We start from the raw sequence: 24,875 nt of genomic DNA, 5'->3' as shown, positions 1-24,875 counted from the left end.
CCAGCATCTTGATAGTCGAGGGTTTAACCACTACCCTGATATAATCCTGTTTGTGCGCCAAAAACGTGGAAAATAAAGTCGGGTTGCTTTGATTTGACATGTTACATATTGCTCTTCGTATCAAGATTGTAGTATTGGGCAACTTCTGTGTTCCTGATACCCTGTTTCTGATATTGGCCTGATATCCAATACTAATATCAAGTCAAGTGCTCCTTTATTAACCCTTTCACTACCACACTACAGGTTAACCCTTTGTCGTGTGGCAGTGAAATGGTTAACCTGTATAGTCGCAGTGAAAGGGTTAACCATTTGGTAGTGTGGCAATGAAAGGGTTAATCCCTGTGGGGAAACTGCATGCAGCATGGACGGTGGAGGAGACAGACAGGAAAAAAGATAATAGAAATAAGAAATAAAGTGAGTATCTGCTTTTTATTCTTCATGGTCTTTATACAATATACATTGCGTTTCCCACAAGGTTTCATAGATTTGAGGAATACAGTAGGACAATTTATTGCTTTTTAAAAGTGACTGTACGAATATAAACGTTGACAACTTGATTCTTAGCACAGACATTGAGCTGCTCTTGTTATGCTGATGACTTGATTTGTGTGGTTCTGTGCACAGATTATTTAAATTCCAAAATTGCAAGCAATTTAAGGGTTCCCTATTTGAATCAGTGAACCCCACATGGGCTCCTGACAAAAGCCTGTGTTGACTGTCAAAGTCTAAAACATATGGACCCATGTGATCACCTTTGGACCCACAAAGAAACACTGCTTTTCAACTAACTGCCTGTACATTTGTATTGGAGCCATTAGAGGGTGCAGCTACCATTACATCAATCTGTGGGTTCAGTGAGTTCTATAATATAACAGTTACTATACATACAATATATATACTTTTAATTTACTGTACAAAATATTTCCAATTCCAACTATACACACAATATATATATACTTAATTTACTATACAAATTATGATTCCACAAAACAAGATTTTATCAATGTTGGTCAATTCAAACTGCACCTCACTGGATAATAAGCATTCATACTAAATTTCTTTAGACTAGATGAAGCTGTTATACAAAGACATTCTCTAACATTGAAATCCCACATCTTGGGTTGATTGAAAGTTAATTGAACATATCCCTGGTGTGTGTTATACTATAGAATGGATAAGATAAGTGACAAATTGTATATGGCACAAACAGACAACACCAGACGTTTCTTGACAAACAAGAAGCCTTTATTTTAAGTGGAAAAACCGCCGTTTCATTATGATCCAGATTATGCACAATCAACTATCTTTATAAGTGCACGCTTAAATCTAAAGTAAGATAAAAACTAAAAAAAAAGAAAAGAAATTATCACCAGTCCTGTGGTTTTAATTCTCAAATTAGATCAGTCAACTGATGAGAGGAAACCCCAGCCAGGATATCATGGTCGTTAGGTTTTTCATTTCTCCCTCTCCTGTACACACCCTCTAGAACAGTGACCTAAGAATACCACGATATCCAGCATACACAAATTGCAGCACAAACAGGGTGCAAGGGCAAGGGTTAGTCAAAATGCACACAGGTCTGAAAAATATAAGGGTCGCCCCTGGGCAATCCCTCCTCAAAATGAAATGGTCCCACGCGAGAGCACTATTTAAAGCACAAGGGAAAAGGTAATCTTAATGCAAACACCCCCCCAAATTTTTCATTACTACACAGTCCACATGGAGAAACCAGCATAGGCTTTTGCTGGGAAGGATAAAAACCCACTTTGATAACATGGCTACACATGTTAAAAATAATCTCTGGGTTTCGTTTTTGTTTTTCCCTTCAAGAACTACACATAACCCACTGTGTGTAGGGACTTCTCTACTAGTAGGACGTAGTGTTTCTAGTTTGTGGTCATGGAAGCGGCAAGTCTCCTGTTCAAATATAGAGGTACATCGTAGCATGTTTGTTTTTTGTTTTTCTCGTTTCTGAATATACAATAATTAAATGCATTTTACAGACGGACAGAACAAGCTGTTCACACACATCAAAAATGAAGAGATTCTACATTAATTTCTTCTCACTACAGAGTGCAAATCAGATGCTTCACAACAGACCTTTGTTTTTCTTTTTTTTTTCATTGTTTTCTTTTAATTAAGAAGAGGACTCGCTCTTCCCACAAGCCCCTCCCCACCCCATTGTACATAAACCATTTCCCATTCAAAATAAAATAAAGACAAAAAGATTTAATCTAGTAAATATGGAATGTGAAAAAAATCAATCCTTTGTGATCCAATCTTTTCTCTTTGACAATAGAAATAAAATGTAGTCCTTCATGACAAGTTTCAAAAAGAAAAAAAGATCTGCTTGATGGTAATATCCCCCCCCCCCCCCCCATGGTGAGTAGAAGACGATGATAATAATAATAATAATAATGGGCTGGTGAAGGACTGAAGGAGAGAGATGGATGGATGGAGCTCCAGCCCGCTGCACTGGGGGGTTACATGCTGTAGCCGAAGCCGGGCTGGGCGGCTGGAGGGGCGTAGCCTGCCGGGGCTTGGTAGCCGTAGCCATAGGGCTGCTGGGGACGGGCACGCTGGTGGGGCCCGCCGTCAGCATCAGCTGGGGTGTGCCTGGGAGAGGAACAAGAGGGGTCAGAGCTCTGGTCTACAACACCCTGCTGCTCCATGAGATCTTTAAATCATCAGGGTACCCACACATTTTCAGTTTTCAAACATTGCAGATTTATCACTCATCACTCATTCACACACACCTTTTTTATAGCAGTGGTTCTCAAACTACGGGTTGCGACCCAAAGTGGCAAGTAAAAAAATTAAAAATATATATCTTTTTAGTGGTGGGACTATTACATTTTTGTATCTAATTTATTCAAGACTTTATAGTTAATTAATCTAAATTAATCACATTTCAATATTTGATGCGAAAAGCTAAAATGTTCAATTCAAATGAATTTTGGTATACGAGTGAATCAATGAATATACATTATACATACGTTTAAGCAGCAAAATCCTGTATTAGCTACTACACAGACCAACAGATCAATGCAATTTTTACCAAAGTGCAGCAATTTTAGGAATAATATATATACCGGTATATAGCACAAAGGACCTTTTGTAAACTCAAGCACTTTCGAGGTAAAAGTAAAACGCAGTACCGGTACTTTCAAGTACATTCCAGAACAGTCGTGTACTGTTATTTTGATATTCCTTAATGTCATGTTGAAATTGCACGATACAATGTGTGGGGTCGTCAAAAAAAATATCCTAAATAAAATGGGGTTGTGGTATAAAAACGTTTGAGAATCCCTGGTCTAGTGCTTAACTTGTGGTGTACAAAGACTCAAGGGGCAAGCAATTTATAGTGGTGGAAAACTTTCACTTTCCCCAAACTTTACATGCATACATAAACACACATATATACCGGTATATATATATATGTGTGTGTGTGTGTAGGAATCATGAGGACAGAGTGTTTAGTCCGAGAGGTCTTACCATAGACAATGGGTTGCGTCTCCGTTGCCTGCTCCTCCTCTTTCCTTAAGGACTCTGACGTTTCTAACTTGTCTACCTGCAATACAAAGAAATAATGCCACATTTAGAATACAGCTTAAGGACACGACAAACCAGACAGCTATATATTTAGTTGCTAAATTAATACGTCGATGTGATGGATTGATGGGACCATTCAGCGCTAGGAAGTTGTGATCATCGGCATACAACGGACCGCCGTGGCGACCTTCCTTAAACGATCAGGAGGTTCCTGTGAGCAACCCCTCTGTCAGCCCATCTCAACCAGTCAGGCAAAAGAAAAATATTAGTTGAAAAAGAAAAATAACCTGAGATGGACACAGAGCCATTTGCTTTTACTAGAATCTTTTCACCATTGATAAGACATGGTACATACACATTGTGTATGTAAAAGAGAATCAAAACCATGTTCCAATAGATTATAAGCCAGTGGCGTTGAGAAACGAACCTTCCTGCTTTACGTGTGTTTTAAAGAAGGCGCACAGAAGTTGAACAAACGTGAACTAAAACTACAAACAGAGGAAATTCTTCCCTAAGGGGAAGTGACTATTGTCAATCTTCTGGATTCTAAGACTTTTGTTTTGTACTACATTATGGATTATTATTATATTATTTATTTTATGTTGTTTTCAATGTTAAGAATGAAGAATTATTGGCAATGTGGATATCCTCCATTATATAATTTAAGTATTAATTAATGTTCCCACTTGGAAGTGGCGGATAGGGGTAGGGCATGATAAGCTTCTTCCTACTCCTTTTCGAACAGTGATATGTATATCTTTTCGTTGTTTGTCTTTTTTATTTTATTTTTTTAAATCATGTTCGAAATAAAGATGAATTAATTCATTCATAATCTTTGCAATTTTTTTTACCCCTCTATCTGAGGAATAGCAAAAATAGTTGTTTCGTTTCTCAAAGAACTGTTAGAAGGAAGCATTGGTAAGGTGTGAAGGATGCGGGAGGACACAAGATGCATGATTATAGTCATAAGCAGCACCTGATCCCAGGTTATTTCTGATGCTAAAGGATTTGTTTTGTAATGCACTACTATTTCCTCCTCTTATCCGTAAAAGTGGCTTTAGGTCCTTTCCTCCCCTCTCATTCGTGAGGAGATTCTGGGGATCTTTTCCCCACATTTACAGGAACATTTTCTTCAGGCAAATCTTTTTGCACCTATAATCCCATTTCAGGGGACATTTCCTTAATTTTTCATGGCTGTTTTTAACACAAGCTCCTGTTTAATTTCCTACCCTGGCCCCCTCCATAGCTCTGGTTAAAACATTAGTTCTCCAATAAAAAAAATTCTGTCCAAAAAATTCAAACAAGCTGAAGGCTTCACTTAAAAAAAAGGTCCCATGCTAGCTGTGTTACACAACGCGTGCATGAAGACAGCCCAAGGTGCTCACTATTGACCTATATCTCAATCTCTGCCCTCTTTTCTTGATCCTCCAATCACAATGGTGGCTTCCCTCTGACCCAACAGTTGAGATTAGAGGATCAAGAAAAGAGGGTGTGGTCTGAGAGACTGGCCCATTGCTCAAGGCTTTATGTAGAAATCGAGGCACAGCCAATGAGCCAACAGCCTGCTAGCATCTCACTGGCAGGGAGGGGTTGTCATGCTTGGTTTTAAAACTACAGAGCATTTCAAAAGTGCATTTATTGTTTTTACACTCATAGCACATTTCTTTAATGTATACAGTGAAAAAAATCGATGAAGAAATGCAATTTTCAGATACAAATAATACAATAATTAATTGTCAGATTACCGTCAAGGGTGACGTTTGAGCTCCAGTGAATGTGTGTGTATATATATATATATATATATATATATATATATATATATATATATATATATATATATATATATATATATATATATATATATATATATATATAATATATTAGGATTATAATAATATATATATAAATAATAAAAACTTTAAAAAAATCATGAAAAGTGCATTTTCTTCAAAAGGCTCCCAACTAGACAATGTATTTCTTGATTACTTGCCTTCCATCTATGATTACATTGAAGTCTACTGCTGGTAGTCAATGCTTTAAAGCAGTGGGTTGGGAGAACTACTGGTAGTCGATGCTTTAAAGCAGTGTGTTGGGTGAACAATAGAAGCTGACTTCAATACTAATAAACTGCTGGTCTCACAATGGAAGTCACAGAGTACGGAAGCGTATTGCTGCCACACCAGAAACAGAAAAAAATATCAGTATCACGTTATAACTTATTGGTTTAACATAAAACGTTTCACGTTATAACGTGATACCAACTTATCACGTTATAACGTGAAACGTTTTATGTTAAGACAATAAGTTATCACGTTATACTGATATTTTTTTTCCTGTTTCTGGTGTGGCAGCTATATGCTTCCGTAACAGGGTAATTACAAACCGGTGTTTTTACAACAGAGTAAAAACAACCTACAGCATTATGTTGTTGGTGCAATTATTAAAAGCCACTTTGGGGAGAATCATGGGTTCATAAGGACTGGGCACCAACAGCAGACTACCAAACCTGGTTCCCTCTCCTCAAGTTTCATTAGTGACTACAGCTCTACTCTCAAGTCAGTATTAAGAAGAGACACTTCTGTGTGTGTGTGTGCGTGTGTAAAAGCGGAGGTGTAATGGTGTATTTAAATGAAAAATGTCATGCAGATTACTGAGGTTGCAGACAGTCTTCAAGGCTAAAATGAACCCAAATCAAAACCAGAAGAAAACAAAAAGGAATGGACTTTCACCTTTTCCTTAATTGCATCAACCTGGAAGAGAAGTTAAGAGGAGCAGCTTAGAGAATGCAAACTTTTTATGCCCATAAAAGAACAATGGCAAAGGTTGGATACTGAGGGCAAGCCAAATAATTTATATACGATCTAAAATACTGAGGGCAAGCCAAATAATCTATATACCATCTAAAACACTGAGGGCAAGCAAAATCATTTATATATGATTTAAAATACTGAGGGCAAGCCAATAATTTATATATCATCTAAAATACTGAGGGCAAGCCAAATAATATATAAACCATCTAAAATACTGAGGGCAAGCAAAATAATTTATATATCATCTAAAATACGGAGGGCAAGCCAAATAATTTATACATCATCTAAAATACTGAGGGCAAGCCAAATAATTTATATATGATTTAAAATACTGAGGGCAAGCCAAATAATTTATATATGATTTAAAATACTGAGGGCAAGCCAAATAATCTATATACCATCTAAAATACTGAGGGCAAGCCAAATAATTTATACATCATCTAAAATACTGAGGGCAAGCCAAATAATTTATACATCATCTAAAATACTGAGGGCAAGCCAAATAATGTATATCATCTAAAATACTGAGGGCAAGCCAAATAATTTATATATCTAAAATACTGAGGGCAAGCCAAATAATTTATATAGCATCTAACCAAAGAATGGATATAGCATCTAACCAAATAATGTATATAGTATACCATCTGACCAAAGAATGTATATACCATTTAACCAAAGAATGTTAATACCATCTGACCAAATAATGTATATACCATCTGACCAAAGAAATTAATGTACTGTATACAGTGGGGAGAACAAGTATTTGATACACTGCCGATTTTGCAGGTTTGCCCACTTACAAGGCATGTAGAGGTCTGTAATTTTTATCATAGGATTAGGTACACTTCAACTGTGAGAGATGGAATCTAAAACAAAAATCCAGAAAATCTCATATGATTTTTAAGTAATTAATTAGCATTTTATTGCATGCAATAAGTATTGATACATCAGAAAAACAGAACTTAATATTTGGTAAAGAAACCTTTGTTTGCAATTACAGACATCAGACGTTTCCTGTAGTACTTGACCAGGTTTGCACACACTGCAGGAGGGATTTGGGCCCACTCCTCCATACAGATATTCTCCAGATCCTTCAGGTTTCGGGGCTGTCGCTGGGCAACACAGACTTTCAGCTCCCTCCAAAGATTTTCTATTGGGTTCAGGTCTGGAGACTGGCTAGGCTAGAGACTGGCCACTCCTTAGTTGCCCTGGCTGTGTGTTTTGAGTCGTTGTCATTCTGGAAGACCCAGCCACGACCCATCTTCAATGCTCCTATTGAGGGAAGGAGGTTAGCCAATATCTTGCGATACATGGCCCCATCCATCCTCCCCTCAATACGGTGCATTAGTCCTGTCCCCTTTGCAGAAAAGCATCCCCAAAGAATTATGTTTCCACCTCCATGCTTCACGGTTGGGATGGTGTTCTTGGGGTTGTACTCATCCTTCTTCTTCCTCCAAACACGGCGAGTGGAACTTATACCAAAAAGCTCTATTTTGGTCTCATCAGACCACATGACCTTCTCCCATTCCTCCTCTGGATCATCGAGATGTCATTGGCAAACCTCAGACGGGCCTGGACATGCACTGGCTTGAGCAGGGGGACCTTGCAGGATTTGAATCCAATGGCGGCGTAGTGTGTTACTAATGGTTTTCTTTGAGACTGTGGTCCCAGCTCTCTTCAGGTCATTGAACAGATCCTGCCGTGTAGTTCTGGGCTGATCCCTCACCTTTCTCATGATCATAGTTGCCCGACGAGGTGAGATCTTGCATGGAGGCCCAGACCGAGGGAGATTGACCGTCATCTTGAACTTCTTCCATTTTCTAATAATTGCGCCAACAGTTGTTGCCTTCTCACCAAGCTGCTTGCCTATTGTCCTGTAACCCATGCCAGCCTTGTGCAGGTCTACAATTTTGTCCCTGATCTCCTTAGACAGCTCTTTGGTCTTGCCCATTGTGGAGAGGTTGGAGTCTGATTGATTGTAGTGTGGAGAGGTATCTTTTATACAGGTAACGAGTTCAAGTAAGTGGGAAAACCTGGAAAATCGGCAGTGTATCAAATACTTGGTTCTCCACACTGTATACCATCTAAGATACTGAGGGAAAACCAAAGAATGTGTATATACCATCTATTTTCAGTAGAAATAGAAATCACAGATACCATTTAGCTGAGGACGGAAGTGTACCAAATGTTTTTCATACTAATTAGTATTTTCTTGATAGTGTGCAATTTGAGTCTTTATTGTATATAAAAACGGGAAGAAACTTTGTATATGCCATCATATCGACAGGAATATATAAGTGTTACATCATCTCCTCAAATCTAATGTTACAATGCAATTCAATTATTATAATTTCCGTATCAACCATTAATAATCAGTTATTGGCATCTTTGGCTTCCCCTTCACCGATCAAAGTGTAGTTACTTTATTATCGGCCAGTATCAATATTGGTGCAGATATTACAGTTAACACAATAACACACGTTAATATGAAAATTTCCTTGACATACTGCCATTTCTGGATGACCCTCAGCCGTGTCAATAAATCTCAAACAAATCTCATCCATAACAGATTTAGACACAGTATATATTAAAAAGATTTTTCACATGTTACCTCTCCTGATGGGCCTTAAATCGTATAGATGATACAACATTGTATTATTGATCCTACACTCCGTTCTTCACGCATGTGGGAACTCTAGAGTTGGTCTGAGAAGGGAGCTACTGGGGACAACATACCTCACCCAGACCCATACTCTACCTAAATGATATATAGGAAAATAAAGAATTCAAGTAATTTCAAAATGTTCCTACTCTCTCACTGGACTATTTGAAAACTAACATGCAAAAACATCAACATTCAATTCAATGACCCATGTGTCGCCTTTAAACAGCTGGGAAACAAAACACAAGGCAGAAAGAATAATTAGAGTGAAAAAGATAAATAAAAGTAGACATTAACCATCTCTTCCACTCTGAAACCTCTTGACATGGTCTATCATTCTGCTCTCAGATTTATTACTGGTGATAGATATGCCACTCACCACTGCCTCCTGTATGATAAAGTGAATTCTCTGGCAGAGGCACAAAAATAAATATTGGTATCTGTTCATCTTTAATGCTGGGAAATGACTACCTTATATCACAATGTTGCTAGATTGGAACTATGGACCGTCTGACCTGCTCACATGACTTAATACTTAAGGCCCCCAGAGTACAGACTGAACTTGTATTTTGTTTTAATGCCCCATCTTCTTGGAATGATCTTCAACTCACAAAAAAAAACTGTACTGGTGCGACTGCTACACTGGTGGTATGTTGATCAGAGACTAGCAGTAAAATACACTTGAACCTGTGGCATTTTGCGCCAAAATCTCCACTCTAAACCCCGAATTGTGACTATCCTATATGGGCTGACCTACCTTGGACAGATACTCCCTCATGACCTGGATGAAGTAGGGCATGGAGAAGTCCATGATGTTGTGCCTCCAGGCCGTCTCCAGGACCACGTCGGGCCGCAGCAGGTCGTAGCAGGTGAAGAGGCAGGCGGCGAAACACTCCTTCTTGTCCTCCTGTAGGAACCAGGCCAGCAGCTCCTCTGCCAGCTCGATGTCCTTGGACTCTGAGGCGTACAGCATGGCGTCCTGTATCGAGAGGGGGTATCAAACGGGGAGGGGTTAGGGATGCTCCAGGGTATTGGCAAGGACAGTTGAATCTGGGCACCACATTGTGTCAGATACGTCCGATTCCACAGAAATCTGACATCTGTTCAAAATTGTCAGACTTGAATCGGATGTTACTGCATCTAATAATAATAATAATAACTATTTATATAGCACCTTTCATACATGGATTGCAGCTCAAAGTGCTGCACAGCAAATAGCATAACATTTACATTTAGATGGCGGACAATAATCTTTATGAATGGATGTATTGATATCGTCATAACGACTCATTCAAAAACGATAGTCACTTTGAATGCGTTAGTTGCTTACACAATGTTGGATTATGTAATTGGTTGGTCATGACTCATTGTGAAACTAAATATAAATTGCGGGAAGTGTGTTGTTAGATGGCATTCGTTGTAGATAACATTTCCAATCAATAAATCAAATAACAACCGCTAACTTCACTGTTAGATGGCATGCTTTGTAGCAACCTATGTATAGATGTAGCACTGTCTATCTGTATGTCATATATGTTATGATGCATTGAAAATGGGGGACCCTGATGTAAACAAGACGAAAGTCTTTCTCTGGTCTGCATCCCCTTAACAATTGTGTATTGAGCTGTACTGTATTGTACCCATTCTGCAATCTGTTAATAAAATGTTCAATCAATCAATCAATCAATCAATCAAATAACAACTGGTAACTTCACTGTTAGATGGCATGCTTTGTAGCAACCTGCCTCTGCAAAAGGACACTGTCGCACGAAGCGATTTCACTGAATGTCCCGGACACAATGGAAGTATGGATATATTCGTAACGAATAATTTAAAAAAAGAGACTGTTAACTGGAATATGTTAGTTGTTTACACAATGTTGGATTATGTAATTAGATTGTCATGACCCATTGTCAAAACAATAGTACATCGCAGGATTTATATGAAGTTTGTTGTTAGATGGCATGCTTTGAAGCACTGCACCTGCTTCTAGACAAGGAGGCAACTTTTTCTTTTTTTGCCTACTTTTTCTGCGGATGGTTTTGTGAATCAATCTCAATTATGCTTCAATTACTGTGTGTTTATTGTATAGCAATAAGGTTGGATGAATTCGGCCATTGTATAAAAGACATTACATCACTTGAAGTCGTGTGTTATACGAATTAGATCATGCCTAGGGGGGTCTAACGACCCTCGGCTGCGCCTCGGGCCTAACAACCACCCCTAGGCATGATCTAATTCGTATAACACATTCGTGATGTAATGCTTAAATACATTCTAATTAGTTCTGCATAACAGGCATAATCACTGTCAACAATTTCAATTATGTCAACTCTAAGGTTTTTACATTGATGGAGTTTAAATTACTTAGTGTTTTTATTTTTCGGTTATGTATTTATTATTTTTGTTGTTCTACTCATTCTATTGTCATTATTATTGTCTGGTGTTGTTCAGTTTATTATTCTTGTATTATGTGTTGTCATGTTTTGTTTTATCCATGTAAAAAAAAAGAAATAAAATAAAATGTGATAAATAATTACTTGGAAAGTAAGTTGCCTTATTCTTTCCCCTAGTAATCTCTACCTATTCTGGTTTACAGAGCAAAGCTGCTTTATGGTCAACATAGAAAAAGTGCAGCATCACGGCATGATGATGAACAACGTGAATGCAGCGTGTCTCTGGAGGAAGAGCACCTTGTAGAGCTTGTCCTTCTTGCAGAGCTCCACACTCTGTTTCCAGCGGTTGTTTCCCTTGAAGAGATAAGCAGCGATTCTCCGGAACTCGATCAGCTCGTGTCTCTCCAGCCGCTGGGCCAGTGAGATGTTGTCAAAGTTGTCGTAGGCGTCTATTGATGTTCTCAGTGCCTTGAGACGGAGAGGATACATGGTGATTATTACAGGGTTCCCACAGACATTGCAAAATGAAATTCAAGCAACATTTTTTCATTTTAAAAGGATATAAAAGGATTATAATCTAATCTAATATTTAGGGCTTGAAAAACCAATTCCCAACAATTAGTTAAATTTTAAATAAAAAAAAATCTATTTCTTGATTCAGACGAATTTTATCATGGATGAACAAAACTTTCAATGCAAATGGTTGATTAAAATTTCAAGGACTTTTTAAACACCTTGTTAAAAAATTGTCTGTTTGAGTAATTCCAAGCACTTTAAGCACTTCAAGTTATTAACGCCAGCCACCGGTTCATTTCCTAACACGTGAAGGCTTTTTTGATTTTATGAATGAAATTGGTGGACAAAATAGTCTATATAAATGGATAAATATTGGAATTATAGACTTTTTTTTGTTTTCTGTTTCTGTACTTGCATGTCATTTTAGCCACCTTGTCTGTTAGTTTCATTATGCATTATGTGTTGAGTACTGACTTTTAATAATTTTAGTTTTGCAATATAAAAAAAAAAAAAAAAAAAAAAAAAATTGGAATTCACCAAACTGAAATTCACACTAAAGTTTGTGGAACCAATAGAATGAAGTAGTTGAGTGAAAAGACTCACCTGATAGTCCTCCTCTGTGATAAAGAGATTGTTAAGTGCTTCATTGACCGACTTGTTATTGTGGCTCTGTACCGACCGAAGGTATGGCTTGACCAGGGGCAACTGTTTCACCTGTAGAACGCACAGGTACAACATTCAGATAAACAGGACAGAAACAATGGATCGTACTGAACAACTTTATTCAAGGAACAAGTTATTGTCATGTAGGCTCATGTTAGCATGTTTAGTTTATTTATTTAGCACATTATTTAAAAACAGTGCTAGGAGGGAACAAAGCCCAAATGCTTTTACAAAGTTCCACTCCCATCCCATCAATGTCCATAATCATATATGAATGAAATACATGTAAACATGGTCAAGAAAAGAAACTCAAAACAAGATCAGAGACATAAGGCAAACACTATAACAAGAAAATGGAGGATAGACACAGATAGATATCATGTTCAAAACATAGCAACGAGAGCCAATAACAAGAAAAAAAGAAAAAAAGTACAAGGAGGCAAAGGAGAGGAGAATAACATATGAAAAATATATAATGAAGAAAAAGAACAGAACAGCATGTTAGGCGTGTACCTTGCTGAAGAAATTGACAGCGCGGGAGTGGTCCAGTCTGGGCGACAGCACTATGAGGAGATCATTCAGTAACAAGGGCTTGAACTCCAAGTAGTATTGGACGGCTTTATAGTATAGCTCCACATTGGCCACCTGAACAGCACACAGAAAAGTACAGGAACCATCAGCGAAGCATAAATATCACCTGCCGTTTATGATGAATCTATTCACAATCGATGAATAAGAAAGATGCACATAATGGCTATTGACGGATTGAACAGACATTACAGACATTGCAATTCAAGTACTTTTCCCCACAACAGCTAATGAGTGAATTTAATCAAAATCAGTCTCTTCATCCAGGACGTAGTAGAGTCCCGTTACCTTGGTGATGATGTCTTTAAACTGGCCCTCCTTCCATGCGTCTGTGGGGTGGTTCATCATGGTGATGATGGCGTTGTCAAACTCCTCGTACTTGTCGTAGAGGAAGACTAGCTCCGCCCACAGGTGCGCCTGCTCCGCTGCCCTCAGAACCTGGATTAGCAAGACAGTTAGGACAAAATATTACCAAGTGACAAACATTCAAACATAATGAAGAAATTGGGATTTCTTCCCCAACCCGAGCATGACAAAAGAGCAAGAAATTGCTATGTTTCCCCCCCACGGTTTCTTTGAATACCGTTCATCCACTCTTTACCTTTGGAATGTTGACTCGGGACCAGAAGAGCTCCAGGTGCTCCCTCATCTTCTGGGGCTTGAACTTGGAGTAGAGGATGGCCAGCTCGGTGAACATGCCCATGTGAGCGCGCTCCAGGCCCAGCGCCGCCTCCAGCATGGTGATCAGCTCCTCAAAGTAGCCGCGGTCCTGAGGGACAAGAGGAGCGGAGAGCTGATGTTTACCTTCTCATCACAAGAGCCAGACAGTCAGAGATCAGAGATTTTATTTGCCATGTATGAACGAATCCACATTCGAATACAGGTACAGAGCAATACTGTGCGTCTACAACTAAACCAATACAGGTAAATTTATTTTTGTATAGCGCTTTTCCAGATTAAAATCACAAAGTGCTTTACAGGCAGTAAAAGGTTAATCAGAATAGAATAATCACACATGTTACATCACATACAAGATTGTAGAATACTTCAAAATAAATTAATTAAAATATACCGGTAATCACATATACACACATGTTATACCACATACATGATCAATTAAAAGCCTGACTGTATAAGAAGGTTTTTAGTCCTTGTTTAAAAGACTCCACACTAATAGCAGACCTGGTTTCATAAGGTAGCTGATTCCATAGCTTGGGTGCTACGACTGAAAAAGCCCGGTCACCCTTGGTTTTTAGTTTGGTCCGGGGGACGACGAGCTCTCCTTGGTCGGAGGAGCGGAGAGCCCTATTTGGGCAGTAAGGGGTTATAAGCTCAGCAATGTAGCTTGGGGCTTCACCCTTTAAAGCCTTGTAGGTGGTGAGCGCAATTTTAAAATCAATCCTGTATTTTACAGGTAGCCAATGTAGTGTGGCTAATACAGGGGTAATGTGTTCTCTGCGTTTGGTTCTGGTTAACAAAAACAGGAGCAGAGTAGAAACAGTACAGAAAAACATTGACAGTAAGAACAAACACAGACGGTATAAAAGGACAAATGCTAAGGGAAAATCATAAATTTGGGGGTGATGGTATTACACCAGTGAATATTAGTAGTATATTATATACATAGTTGTTTTATATAAACAAAACAAATACACAAGCATGTAACAATGTAGACATCAATGACAGATACAAGATTATAATGTATATAGATAATTATATAAAAGAAAAAAAGCATGCTACTGCATTGGCCAGATCTCCCTCGCAAAAGAGATCCTTGATCTCAATGGAACAAAAAATTATAATAATACATTTGGTCCGGGGGTGGGTGTATTATGTTCTGTATTTATAATTTTTTGTTCATTATTGTTAGTAGTACTATTATTATACTGTGAAGTCCTGCCTATTATTATTGTATCGTGTGTCGTCATGTTTTTTATATTTTGTATTTCATGTAAAAGAGAAAGAAAAGAATATAATAATTTAAAAAATGAATATATATATAAACGTTTGTTTGTATGTGTGTGTGTTTCCACCTGTACCTGGTAGTAGTTGATGAGCTCCTCCAGCTCGTCGGCGTGCACCACGATGTGGAGGCCGCACATCTGGGCTAACCGGAACTCCTTGCCGTCCACACAAGCGAAGCACACCTCCTTCCAGGTGCGGGTGCTGTTGGCCTTGCGCGCCCCATCCACCGCCGCCTGGTACTCTCCCAGGTGCACCAGGGTCGAGGCCAGCCGGCCGAAGTTGGACACGTTGTTGTAGAGCAACTTGGCCGCGTCGTACATTTTCTCGTCGTAGCAGCGGTCGCCCACCTAGATTAAGAGGGGGGGGGGGGGGGGGGGAGAATGGATATTTTAACATGGTTGATCTTATGAGTGAGTGAAGTTAACCCTTTTTACTACCACACTACAGAAGGTTAACCCTTTTCACTACCACACTACAGACTGTTAACCTAACGCTAATAGTTGTTGTTGTTGTCGAAAGTTGATAATAATCACAAGATACATTCAGTGCTGGATCTAACTAGATGGATTTATGGAAAGTTCAAGCCTGGACCACAAAACTTCTGGAAACAACTTTTTTTCCCACCGATAGACTGCAATGGATCTATAATGATTAAATTAATTAATTAAAAAACAATGGTTCCAACGTCCGTTCGAAAAACCCTGTTGAAGTTTGAATCCTAAAAACAGGCTTCAGGGACAGCTCTAGTAGCGCCAAACCTTGGGCTACACAGGCTCAATGGCTGCCATACACTGGCACCAGGCAAACATCACACTACACTGAGCTGAAAGGCTCAGGAGACATGGATTGACGACAGCCAATTGAGGGGAAGGGATGATTAGGTGGCCTTGATGTCAGAAACCCGATTGGGAAATTGGCCAGGAACGTCAATGACGGAAAGGTAGCCTTTGGTCGAGAAGAAAGGTAAAACAAATTCAGTCGTTGTCATATGGTGTTCTCAAATCAATGAGTAATTGATTTGAGAAATCTTCCTGGACACTTTTCACTTTACATTTTTACACTTATTACTGTACATTTTACTGAATATCTTTGGCTGGATAGTTGTATATTTATGATTTTAGAATGTATATACATACCATAATGTACATATCCCGGACCGTATTTGATCCTTTATTCTATTTTATTCTTATTTTAAATATTATTATATTCTTATTCCAATTTTAGTCCTATTGACTACCTAAATGTTTATTGCTGTTCAATGTGAGCGATCTGTAGTGCCGAATTTCCCTCGATCTGTAGTGCCGATTTCTATTCTAATCGTGATTTCAATATCAATCAAAATAATCATGATTATGATTATTGCCATAGTCAAGCAGCCCTAGTGGAAGGTTCACGGTTCATGGCTGGTTAGTAGCCACTAGCACAGAGACCATCGGCTCCACTGCTGCCTTTCTGAGTTCTGATTCAGTAGAGTGGCTCGTACCTGTTGGATGTGAGCGTTGTTGGGCCCGTTGATAAACTCCTCCAGCTCGGCTAGGCGGTTGGTCTTGGCCAGGGCAAAGATCAGCTCCGTCTCCACGTAGGACTCGCGGGCCTTCTTACGAGCCATCTGCAGGAACTTTACCAGGTCCTCCCAGTTACCTGAAGCAGGAGTGAAACACAGCAACAGTGAATATTACATGGTTTCGAACGCTATAGGAAGTGCTGCCTTTTCCATCCCCCCTTTTCCCCATGCAATGATATGACCATGGGGATGATAGATGTCTATATACTGGGACAGTGTCATCATCTTCCCGTTACCAGTGGGAGACGAACCACAAGTCGCATGTGGTGTTGTTAAAAAAGCAACTAATCCTTATGTTAGGGTTATTAGCTAATTAACAGCAACAATCTAAGAAAATAAGTTACCCATTGAATCACTCATGAATCTATCAACCACCAATCTTATCAATCAGGCAAACACATTTATTTTATTTAATATTGTATAATACTGTATACCAATATAATATAGTGTAGTATAAATAAAGTATGATTTAGTTATAGTATAATAAAATAAAAATACAATTATATAGTATATATAGAAGTATAATATAGAATACATTATATAATAGAACAATGTACTAGAAATATATAGATAAATGTGTGTGTGTGTGTATAAATGAATGAACCTCAGTAAATATGCAATTTAACTGATAGATACACAAAATGTATTTATTTATGTTAATTGAATTGTGTTGTTTTAATTTCTGCAAAATAAGTATGTACATTTTGTTTGGTTTGGTAAACATTGCACTATGAACAGTCTTATCAGTGTAGTATGTGTGTAGGGGCAGGTACAATAAGAGTTTTCTTCTTCCTGTTCCTTTCGGCCATGGAATTTAGTGGATCATATTAAGTGAACTATATGTACTGAAGACACTGTTGGACTGTAACAATTCCATGTACGAATAAATTAAAATGACGATGATTTCCAAAGGTTAACAGTAAATTAAGTAAAATATTCTCCCAGTGCGGAAGAAGTTTCATGACAACTGTGTGGCAGAATCCCATCGTCATCATGTGATCCTATGTGGAGTCGTCTCAGTCTGTCGGTCCTCCTCCTTACCGCTCGTATCAGCAGCCTGAACCACCTCCATGTAGGCAGAGGGGTCGTCAGCCTTGATGTAGGAGTCGATGGCTTCTTTGACCAGGCCCTTCTGCAGCTGAGCCTTGGCCAGCTGGCTCCACACAGCCGGCTCGTTGCAGCGCTCAGCAAACTCATAGGCCCGGTCCAGGTTGCCAATGTGCTCAATCAGCACCTACAAATAATTTAATAAAATAAAATAAGACATTGTCAAATTCATTTATTTACCGTATATATCATAGGATTGTTTAAAAGCTAAAACTCTGAATAATCAATAACTGATTCAGCTTTATTATGTAGGAGTACTGATCTGAGAGCAGACAAGTTGTATAGCGAGGTGTATATGGTCATGTGACCTGAGCACTAATCCTAGATCAGAACTCTTATTCATAAAAGTATTATAAATATGGGCTATGGTCTTCTTGGCACAATCTATGAGTACCACAGAGCTAACTCGTTAACCTGGTATCAAGGTTCCCACAGACACAGCTAAATTAAAGGACTTTTAAGTACTTTTCCAAGCACTATTTTATTGAAAAGAAAATCGGATCCAATATTTATGGCTTAAAACCAATTTACGACAATTAGTTACACTTTATTTTTTTGTATCTACTTTTTCTCCCATTTTTCTATTTTTCTCCCATCCCAATTTCGTATCGTCCAATTCTACCCTCCCCTGTCTCGAACGCTGTTAGGCCATGCCTCCCACAAGCCGGCTGCAATGTGGACTAAGCCTTGCATCACGTGTCCCCTCCGGTACTCGAGGAAGCAGCAGTCGCATCTTTTCACCTGCACAGCGCGATCTCTCAGCGTCGGGGGTCTGCGTTTTTGGAGGGCACACCGCTCCCGTCGCTTCCTGATTCTGCTGCGCAGGCGCACCAACCGACCTGTAGGAGTCGCTGTCCACAACGTCCGATCCCCACCCATCAGCTTCCCACCCCCTAATACTGCCAATTGTATTAGTATGAACGACCAGCCAAGCTGATAGCAATACGGAGAGCTGGGCTAGAACCCAGCGTCTCCTGCATTGGTGGTGAGCGCCTTGCACTCCCCATTAGTTACACTTTAAATAATAAAAAAAAAAAATCTTGATTCAGAACAATTTGATCATGGATGAACAAAACTTTCAATGCGAATGGTTGATTTGAATTTCATGGACTTTTTAAGCACCTTATTAAAAAAAATTGGCTGTTTAAGGAATTCCAGGCCTAGACTTTTTTTTTGGTAAAAAATCAAGCACTTTAAGCACTTCAAGGACCTTGTGCGAACCCTGCTATGAGTACCACAGAGCTAACTCGTTAACCTGGTATCAGTACCACAGAGCTAACTGGTATCAGTACCACAGAGCTAACTGCAGGGTTTGTACACCTTTTCCAAGGCAAAATGCAAGCACTTTAAGCATTTTCAAGGTGCATTTTCAAGATTTTCCAGCATCTTATGAGGCTGTGGTCAATTAAATATTTACTCAAAATGATTATTTCACTTCTTCCATCACATTAAATCAGATGTTATTGTGCTATAAACAACCAAAATTATGTAGACTTGGCATCATATATAACCTGGCTGAGCCGATGCGTTATGCAGTAACGTACTGTATATCTGTATGTCGTGTACCGGTATGTTATAAATGTCATGATGAATTGAACATGGGGGACCCTGATGTAAACAAGACGAAAGTCTCTCTGGTCTGCATCCCATTAACAATTGTGTGTATTGAGCCGTACTGTATTGTACCCATTCTGCAATCTGTTAAAGTTTTCAATCAATCAATCAAACGTGACGAGCCAGGCCAATGTATGCATGTATGTATGTATAAAAAAATTATATTTCATTTTCATTTATAGGCTACTGCCTATGAATTTTAGAGCCTAATGATGGCCTACCTAATACCTACAGGAATTAACTAACTACCTTAACATTATTATCCATGTAATTTACTGTAAAGTTCACGTTAGCTGTTAGATTGCATATTCCATAAATTAACATGCTAAGATTGGCCTGGCTCGCCACGTTTGATTGATTGATTGAAAACGTTATCAACAGATTGCAGAATGGGCTCAATACACACAATTGTTAAGGGGATGCAGACCAGAGCAATACTTTAGTCTTGTTTACATCAGGGTCCCCCATGTTCAATTCATCATGACATTTATGACATACATGACATACACAGTACGTTACTGCGTTCCAGACTACAACTGCCCCACACCAGTTCCACACCAGTCTCCGTGAATGTTCCGTTATAAAAATGAAATACCATTTCAATACACAAGTTTTTGTGTTTTGAAATACATGCAAGGGAATTAGCTAACGTTAGGCTAGGCTACATGCTGCCTATTTCAAAACACTGCGGTGAAAAACAGAGTCCGGTAAACACAAGTTTGTAATTCCAATAGTGTATTCTGCCTGTTACTTGACTATTTCGATTATTGAAGTGGTATTTTTATAACGAACATTTATGGAGACAGGTGTGGAGCACTTGTAGTCTCGAACTTAGTAGTACCTGGCGAGCCAGGCCAAGACACGTTAATAACACCCATGGCTCATTGGCTCACCTTTCATGTGGTTCGAAAGTGCACTCTCCCCCATGGTAAAAATCTGCAGGTCCTTTCTGCATATTTTGCACACGGCTACTCTGGGATGTTCTCCTCTTTTTAACCATGAATTATATTTTATATCTCCAAACCAGAGCTCATTAAAACGACAGCCTCCCGGCATGTTGGCCACACACACACGCGTGTGTGCGAGCTGTTCTCAGATGGCACAGGTAAAAAAAGAAAAAAAAATGTATGGGTCGAGCCCAGCCACATTTCATTTTGCGTGAAAGGCGAACGCAATTAGGCTTGCTCAAGTCGCTCCGACTTATTTTATTTCTTTATCTAAAAACCAAACTATTCAGTCAGATAGCGATTTATTATGAAAGTATAAAGTGCAATTACAATTTCAATAACTTTCCAGCACTTTATACACAATTCAAGCACATTTAAAACCTTGAAAACAGCACATTGAAATACAAGCATTTTCAAGGATTTCCAGCACCCATACCAGGGTTTCCGTTAGAATTTTTTTTTGCAGGTCTGAGTGTCCGGTAGATTGGGACAAATGGGATAAATTCCGGTCAGAGTTTATTGAGCTTAAAAACAATTGATATGCCTATATAAAGAATGACATCATCAAGGCATTTATAATATTTTAACTTAAAACTAGGCTACTTTTGCGTATATACAGTCATTAATATATTCCAAATAAAATAAGTCCCTCGAGACTTCGTGCTGCTGCCGACTTGAGGTGTCGGTGGGCAGTCTGCCCGACCTTAATAAACAGCAGTCTGTTATAATCACATTTTTATGAGCTAACGAATTCCGTTATATTGGACATTTGTATTAATTATATCAAGCGAAGAACTGAGAAATTTGGCAGAGAGAGACGGCAACATTATCATGGGTTTGCGTGATGTATATCTCCACCTCCCAACGAGGTGGTGCTGGTCATAATGTCCTGTGAAAATAATTCCCTCTAAACACAATTTGATTATTTGAATTGTATTAAAATAGGCTAAAATTAAATAGCCTATGCTATGAACGAAACAATCATTTGTTTCATCGTTGCTTCACCAAGCAGCCGGTCTAATAATGACATCCTGTTGTCAGCGCGAGCTGGCTGCTGATATATTTACGTGAAGCATGAAGCAGCAGTGTTTTTAGGTCCGGTCTGGAAACCGCTCAGCAGCGCCCCCACCCAACAGCTGAATTGCCAATGGCTGAATTGGAGTACTGCACCCTGCCGGCCGGCAGATGGATGCTTCTCGCAAATATATCAGCAGCCAGCTCGCGCTGACAACAGGATGTCATTATTAGACCGGCTGTTTGGTGAAGCAACGATGAAACAAATGTAATGATTGTTTGTTTCGTTCATCGCATAGGCTATTTAATTTTAGCCTATTTTAATACAATTCAAATAATCAAATTGTGTTTAGAGGGAATTATTTTCACCGGACATTATGACCGGAGAGATTAAATATGTCGGACTTCAACAGATTTTGCCAGTCAAATACCGGTAATTACCGGCTAACGGAAACGCTGACCCATACAAACCCTGTAACTGGTATCAGTACCAGAGCTAACTGGTATCAGTACCACAGAGCTAACTGGTATCAGTACCACAGAGCTAACTGGTATCAGTACCACAGAGCCAACTGGTATCAGTACCACATAGCTAACTGGTATCAGTACCAGAGCTAACTGGTATCAGTACCACAGAGCTAACTGGTATCAGTACCAGAGCTAACTGTATCAGTACCAGAGATAACTGGTATCAGTACCACAGAGCTAACTGGTATCAGTACCAGAGCTAACTGGTATCAGTACCACAAAGCTAACTGGTATCAGTACCACAGAGCTAACTGATATCAGTACCACAGAGCTAACTGGTATCAGTACCACAGAGCTAACTGGTATCAGTACCAGAGCTAACTGGTATCAGTACCACAGAGGAGGGAAAATAGCTAACTGGTATCAGTACCACAGAGCTAACTGGTATCAATACCACAGAGCTAACTGGTATCAGTACCACAGAGCAGGGAAAAGAGCTAACTGGTATCAGTACCACCGGGAAAAGAGCTAACTGGTATCAGTACCACAGAGCAGGGGAAAGAGCTAACTGGTATCAGTACCACAGAGCAGAGGAAAGAGCCAACTGGTACCAGTACCACAGAGCAGAGGAAAGAGCTTACTGGTATCAGTACCACAGAGCAGAGGAAAGAGCTAACTGGTACCAGTACCACAGAGCAGAGGAAAGAGCCAACTGGTATCAGTACCACAGAGCAGGGGAAAGAGCTAACTGGTACCAGTACCACAGAGCAGAGGAAAGAGCCAACTGGTATCAGTACCACAGAGCAGGGGAAAGAGCTAACTGGTACCAGTACCACAGAGCAGAGGAAAGAGCTTACTGGTATCAGTACCACAGAGCTAACTGGTATCAGTACCACAGAGCTAACTGGTATCAGTACCACAGAGCTAACTGGTATCAGTACCAGAGCTAACTGTATCAGTACCAGAGCTAACTGGTATCAGTACCACAGAGCTAACTGGTATCAGTACCACAGAGCAGGGAAAAGAGCTAACTGGTATCAGTACCACCGGGAAAAGAGCTAACTGGTATCAGTACCACAGAGCAGGGGAAAGAGCTAACTGGTACCAGTACCACAGAGCAGAGGAAAGAGCTTAATGGTATCAGTACCACAGAGCAGAGGAAAGAGCTTACTGGTACCAGTACCACAGAGCAGGGGAAAGAGCTAACTGGTACCAGTACCACAGAACAGGGGAAAGAGCTAACTGGTACCAGTACCACAGAGCAGGGGAAAGAGCTAACTGGTACCAGTACCACAGGGAAAAGAGTTAACTGGTATCAGTACCACAGGGAAAAGAGCTAACTGGTATCAGTACCACTGGGAAAAGAGCGAACTGGTACCAATACCACAGAGCAGGGAAAAGAGCTAACTGGTACCAGTACCACAGAGCAGGGAAAAGAGCTAACTGGTACCAGTACCACAGAGCAGGGGAAAGAGCTAACTGGTACCAGTAACACAGAGCAGGGAAAAGAGCTAACTGGTATCAGTACCACAGGGAAAAGAGCTAACTGGTATCAGTACCACAGGGAAAAGAGCTAACTGGTACCAGTACCACAGAGCAGGGGAAAAAGCTAACTGGTACCAGTACCACAGAGCAGGGGAAAGAGCTAACTGGTACCAGTACCACAGAGCAGGGGAAAAAGCTAACTGGTACCAGTACCACAGAGCAGGGAAAAGCGCTAACTGGTATCAGTACCACAGGGAAAAGAGCTAACTGGTACCAGTACCACAGAGCAGGGGAAAGAGCTAACTGGTATCAGTACCACCGAGCAGGGAAAATAGCTAACTGGTACCAGTACCACAGAGCAGGGGAAAGAGCTAACTGGTACCAGTACCACATAGCAGGGGAAAGAGCTAACTGGTACCAGTACCACATAGCAGGGGAAAGAGCTAACTGGTACCAGTACCACATAGCAGGGGAAAGAGCTAACTGGTATCAGTACCAGAGCTTACTGGTATCAGTACCACAGAGCAGGGGAAAGAGCTAACTGGCTAACCTGCACTGCAGATGTGTTGACGTCAAACTTCTTGAAGATGGCGAAGGCCTCCTCAAAGAGCTCGTTGCTGATGGCGATGTTAGCGATGTCCGGGGCGTCGTAGTTGTCCAGCCGGTTGATGTACTCCATCACGCGGGTCCGGTCTGCTTTGATGGCTGTGAGGATCAGCAGGTTCTGGAGATTTCTGGGAGTGGGAAGGGGGGGGGGGGGGGGGGGGGAGACCAAGAGTATTCAGAATGACTTACACAAATTCAAACCTTCCGTTGTTGTGACAGTAGGAAGGCCGAGAGCTTAGGGATTCAAACCTAAGGCCAGTGTGAATACATGCGCTTCCAGAGGCGAGGACTCAACCACTACACCTTTCAGCTTTTGGAATGTTTTCTCAGAATGTAATGCCATATTGGAATGTAATTTCATAGAATTCTAAAACTCTATAGCTTTCGATGACCAGTAGCCATAGGGAGGTGTTAGTCTGTTGTCACTTTAGTTCCCCGCGCGGTCCACCCTCATTGGCAAGGTTTCCATTTTGCACAAAATGAGTTCCCTTCTATCACTAACATTATTGTTTAAGCATTTTTGGTTGAAATAAAATTATACGTAATTATTTTACGATTAATTGCGAATAGTTTCATGTTGAGCTATAGATTGTGGATGAATACACACAGAAAGGTACACCATGCCAATGTTCATGCTTTATTTGTTTTAAATGAGACGATATAGAAATGTGTCCATTGGAAATACATTGCAATTTCAAGAGGGGTGGACCATGCGGGAAACAGCAATGACGTAACCACTACACCTCCCTATTGTGACTAGAATGTTAAAATGTTCACTTCTCAAAAAAGTACAATGTGAGATTGTACACCTGAAAAGAAAAGAAAAAAAACACACAATTGCTTACAAAGATACTCAGCTTTTAAATAATACATAAAAAGCTGTGCCAATGGGATGGAGTAGGTGCAAAATTTACAGGG

The 24,875-nt window shown here is 39.8% G+C and overlaps 1 protein-coding gene across 2 annotated transcripts in view; it reads right to left on the bottom strand.

Moving 5' to 3' along the window:
• Nucleotides 1–2,017: 2,017 nt before the first annotated feature.
• LOC311233051 (clathrin heavy chain 1-like) overlaps nt 2,018–24,875 on the bottom strand; it is a 166,408-nt gene continuing 143,550 nt past the window's right edge. Inside the window, exons 20-32 of one of the 2 annotated variants that reach the window (XM_084319910.1) lie at nt 23,902–24,085; nt 17,758–17,950; nt 16,636–16,793; nt 15,227–15,499; nt 13,789–13,956; nt 13,476–13,625; nt 13,113–13,244; nt 12,540–12,650; nt 11,718–11,888; nt 9,782–10,003; nt 6,282–6,302; nt 3,496–3,571; nt 2,018–2,616 (exon numbers count right to left, since the gene is read on the bottom strand). In XM_084319910.1, coding sequence (XP_084176036.1) covers nt 2,261–2,616; nt 3,496–3,571; nt 6,282–6,302; nt 9,782–10,003; nt 11,718–11,888; nt 12,540–12,650; nt 13,113–13,244; nt 13,476–13,625; nt 13,789–13,956; nt 15,227–15,499; nt 16,636–16,793; nt 17,758–17,950; nt 23,902–24,085 — 2,215 coding nt within the window. In that variant the 3' untranslated portion in view covers nt 2,018–2,260. The remainder of the gene's footprint in view (nt 2,617–3,495; nt 3,572–6,281; nt 6,303–9,781; nt 10,004–11,717; nt 11,889–12,539; nt 12,651–13,112; nt 13,245–13,475; nt 13,626–13,788; nt 13,957–15,226; nt 15,500–16,635; nt 16,794–17,757; nt 17,951–23,901; nt 24,086–24,875) is intronic. The other variant, XM_084319911.1, reaches the window with a different exon arrangement.

This window comes from Notolepis coatsorum, assembly GCF_963971535.1.
Source record: "Notolepis coatsorum genome assembly, chromosome: 8".
Taxonomy (NCBI): domain Eukaryota; kingdom Metazoa; phylum Chordata; class Actinopteri; order Aulopiformes; family Paralepididae; genus Notolepis; species Notolepis coatsorum.
The sequence above is the reverse complement of the archived record's forward strand: the minus strand, read 5'-3'. Positions and strand labels throughout refer to the sequence as shown.